We start from the raw sequence: 3,696 nt of genomic DNA on the forward strand, positions 1-3,696 counted from the left end.
CTGCAGTAATCTGTTTTTCCTGCTGTAATCTGTGTTTTTCCTGCAGTAATCCATCTGTTTTTCCTGCTGTAATCTGTGTTTTTCCTGCAGTAATCCATGTTTTTTCCTGCTGTAATCTGTGTTTTTCCTGCAGTAATCCATGTTTTTTCCTGCTGTAATCTGTGTTTTTCCTGCAGTAATCCATGTTTTTTCCTGCTGTAATCTGTGTTTTCCTGCAGTAATCTGCGCTTTTCTGCAGTAATCTGTGTTTTCCTGCTGTAATCTGTGTTTTTCCTGCTGTAATCTGTGTTTTTCTGTAGTAATCTGTGTTTTCCTGCAGTAATCTGCGCTTTTCTGCAGTAATCTGTGTTTTCCTGCTGTAATCTGTTTTTTCCTGCTGTAATCTGTGTTTTTCTGTAGTAATCTGTGTTTTCCTGCAGTAATCTGCGCTTTTCTGCAGTAATCTGTGTTTTCCTGCAGTAATCTGTGTTTTTCTGCAGTAATGTTTTTCTCGCAGTAATCTTTGTTTTTCCTGCAGTAATCTGTGCTTTTCTGCAGTAATCTGTGTTTTCCTGCTGTAATCTGTGCTTTTCCTGCTATAATATTTTTCCTGCAGTAATCAGTTTTCTTTCCTGCTGTAATCTGTATTTTTCTGGTGTAATCTGAATCATTTCCCATAATCTGAGGCTGACGGAGAGGTTCTGTTGGTTCCAGTGAGCTGGAGGAGGAGCTGGTCTTTCAGGAGTTCAAGCGCTCCTACCTGAAGGGGATCATCGGTGACGATGATGATGAGGAAGGAAACGTGTCGGCGGGCGACGACATGGCGCCCAAAGAGAAGTAGAAGAAGAGGATCCTGGATTAAAGGACCGTTCTGCTGTCTAATCTGTTAGCCCTCAGAGTASGTGTTAGAGGGGACGCTCAGCTACCACCACACCAGSTTTTAACTCATCATCTGTAAAACTCAAAGAAGAAAAATCATTTGTATTTGATGACTGAATTCCTCTCATGTTACTGCTCCAAACAGAAGAAATCTTCTTTTAAAGGAAAACGTCTCTAAAATAAATCCTAGGATTTTAGTTTTAGTCTTTTCAGAACCTTCAGAGGTTCTGTTAGAACCAACTGGACCTGAGGTTGGAGCTCATGTAGAAACGTTTCTGTAAAAAAGCTGCTTTTCTCTGACAGGAAGGAAACGTTTGTTCTGTTACAATAAAACCTGTTGGATTAATTAATTCCACAGTTTTTACTTTTAATATTTCAAAATAAAAAATTGTCTTAATATATGATAGTCATTTTCATTTTGGATAAAAAGATATAAATTATAAGATATAAAGTCATTTTTACCAGAGAAAAAGACAAATATAAAATGAAATTACAGTTACAGAAAATAATCTTATATTTTTGACTCTTAAATTTATTTTTCTCAGTTGCAGTATGAGGCTTCCGTACATTTACTTTAATTTATTGTGTAAAATATTTAATCCAATCCTTCCTGCTCTTCAGAACCGTCTGGATTTACTGAAATTATCAGCTGCTTTTAATATGAAAATATGCAGGAAATTAGAGAATTATGTGTTTTGTGTCACATTGTTAGAAGTGTTTAATTTAAGCTTCAACAAATGGATGTTTGTTCATTTAAAAATCAAACCTTTTTGTATTTTCTGTAACAGAAGGAGGTTTAAGAACAAATAAACTTCAACAAGTTCTTTATTTAGATCTGAATAAATTCACAGGATTTTAGGATTTATATTTTTTACTTTCTGTTTTCAGTCAGACAAACATTTTCACTTTCAACTTTCACTCAATCATCAGCTGCTAAAAAAAATAAAACTTTCAGAGCCTTAAAAACAAATCTCCAACAGGAAGTCATCTGGGTTTAAAAAAATAAAAGTCTTGAGCCGTTTGTTTGAAATCTTATTTCCTCTGAAACAGATTTTTAAACGATTTATACAAGAAAAAAGTAAATCTTATAAAGTTAGCTTCAGTTTCTGCTCTGAAATAAAAATAAGGTTTTTTAAATGAATGCATCGTCTTTAGTTGCATTTCAATATAATTTATTTTATTTATGAATCATCTACATTTTAAAAAGCAAACTGAGCTTCAGCAAGATAATCGAGTCTAAAAAATAAAAGCTTTTCTCGTCTAAAACTGCAGCTCTAAAATAAACTCGTGTTTAAAGGAGGGGTCTTTATCTTGATGTTATTTATGTTTATGTTTGGAACAAACCTCAGGTTAGAGCTAAAACACAGAACAGCTTTTATTAGTTCATTTTATTTTATTTTATTTCTCGTCAGCAGTTTTTTTCTGTATAAAATCTTGAATTTATTCACAAAAAGAGTCAATAAAAAGACTTCATGATCAGATTTATGCATCAGGATTTTTTTGTCAAAATTAGTAAAAAAAAAAAAAGGTGAAACAAAAACCCCTCCTTTAAAACCTTCTCACATTCAGAACTCCTCCGTCTCCAGCTTCAGTGACGGATTAGGACAGATTAGGCTGGATTAGTTATGATTGGGAAAACCTCCAGAAGGAGCGGTGGGCAGAGTTTCAAAAAGACTTCTGCCCGTGGCGAGGTCGCAGTAGTCCGGGGTCAGCAGGAACCCGGAGAAGGTGCTGGAGGACTCGCTGTCGGTGTAGACCCCGTTGGTGGTGGCGTCCTTCACCTGCAGCCAGATCATGTCTCCCATGGCGAGCGGCAGGACGATGGTGTCGCTGACGGTGGCCATGTTGGTGGTCCCGGTCACTTTGAGGATGGGGATGAAGTTTTTGTAGAGGCCCACCTTGAGGATCCGGACCCCGACCGTCAGGTGGAAGGAGAAGACGTAGGTGCCGTTGATGGGGGCGGAGTAGATGCCCGTCATCGGGGTGTTGAAGTGCCCCTGAGGGTTGGCGTGGATGTTCTGGAAACTGATGGGCCAAAAGGGGGCGGGGTAAGACTGGTTGAGGGAGGCGGAGAACGAGGACTTAATGGCTGGGGTACAGGGACCGGTTGGACCTGTGACACCCACTGGTCCCTGGTCTCCCTTCAGCCCTGCGAGACCCTGCGTACCCTGTAGACCCTGGTCACCTTTGTCTCCCTTGCTGCCCTTGGCTCCGGGCATCCCGGGGGCTCCGTCCGTGCACTGACAGATCCCCTGGGCCCCCTGGTCTCCTTTCGGACCAGGAGACCCTGGAACACCTGCTATACCCGTGTCCCCCTTATCCCCCTTAGTGCCGTTGACTCCATTGGCTCCTATCAGCCCTGGAAGACCCCGGGCTCCTGCAGGCCCAGGTGATCCTTGTGGTCCTGGTGGACCTGGGATGGTCTCGCAGGAAGCGGGACACAAGCCCATTATTCCCTGGGGTCCTTGGTCACCTGGAGGGCCAACTAAGCCCTGGTCTCCTTTCTCACCTGGAAACATACAACATGGTGGTTTTTTACAGTGTCAATGCTGAGTCAGCATTTTTCATCTGAACGCTGACTCAGCATTTATTTGCTGAATGCTACTTTACATGTTTAGTTGGCCCTTTTTTGCTAGTGTTTTACAAATTATTGCTAGTCAGCATTTTAGCCTTTAACTAAACTTCTGCTTTTTACGAACATTTAGCTACTTTTAGCAAAACGTTAAGTGTTTAAGTTAGACTTTAAGAGTAAATTTTACATCAAACTTGCTGATCGTTTGAGTCCAAGCTGCCAGTGTCGAAACAACACTGGACATTGGAGTTAAACACGTAACACCA

At 40.5% G+C, this 3,696-nt stretch overlaps 2 protein-coding genes across 2 annotated transcripts in view; one reads left to right on the forward strand and one right to left on the reverse strand.

The window, feature by feature from the left end:
* Positions 1 to 1,257, forward strand: part of saga (S-antigen; retina and pineal gland (arrestin) a) — an 11,758-nt gene extending 10,501 nt beyond the window's left edge. The window contains exon 15 of the mRNA XM_014026957.1: positions 694 to 1,257. Coding sequence (XP_013882411.1) covers positions 694 to 820 — 127 coding nt within the window. The 3' untranslated portion in view covers positions 821 to 1,257. The remainder of the gene's footprint in view (positions 1 to 693) is intronic.
* Positions 1,258 to 1,665: 408 nt separating this feature from the next.
* On the reverse strand, positions 1,666 to 3,367 carry LOC106531173 (otolin-1; the record flags this gene model as incomplete). The annotated part of the gene is given in 1 exon segment (XM_014026954.1): positions 1,666 to 3,367. A coding segment is annotated over 1 exon segment (890 nt), but the record flags the coding sequence as incomplete, so codon positions are not given.
* Between the last annotated feature and the right edge of the window lie 329 nt (positions 3,368 to 3,696).

This window comes from Austrofundulus limnaeus, unplaced genomic scaffold (genome assembly GCF_001266775.1).
Source record: "Austrofundulus limnaeus strain Quisiro unplaced genomic scaffold, Austrofundulus_limnaeus-1.0 Scaffold603, whole genome shotgun sequence".
In the NCBI taxonomy this organism is placed as follows: Eukaryota; Metazoa; Chordata; class Actinopteri; order Cyprinodontiformes; family Rivulidae; genus Austrofundulus; species Austrofundulus limnaeus.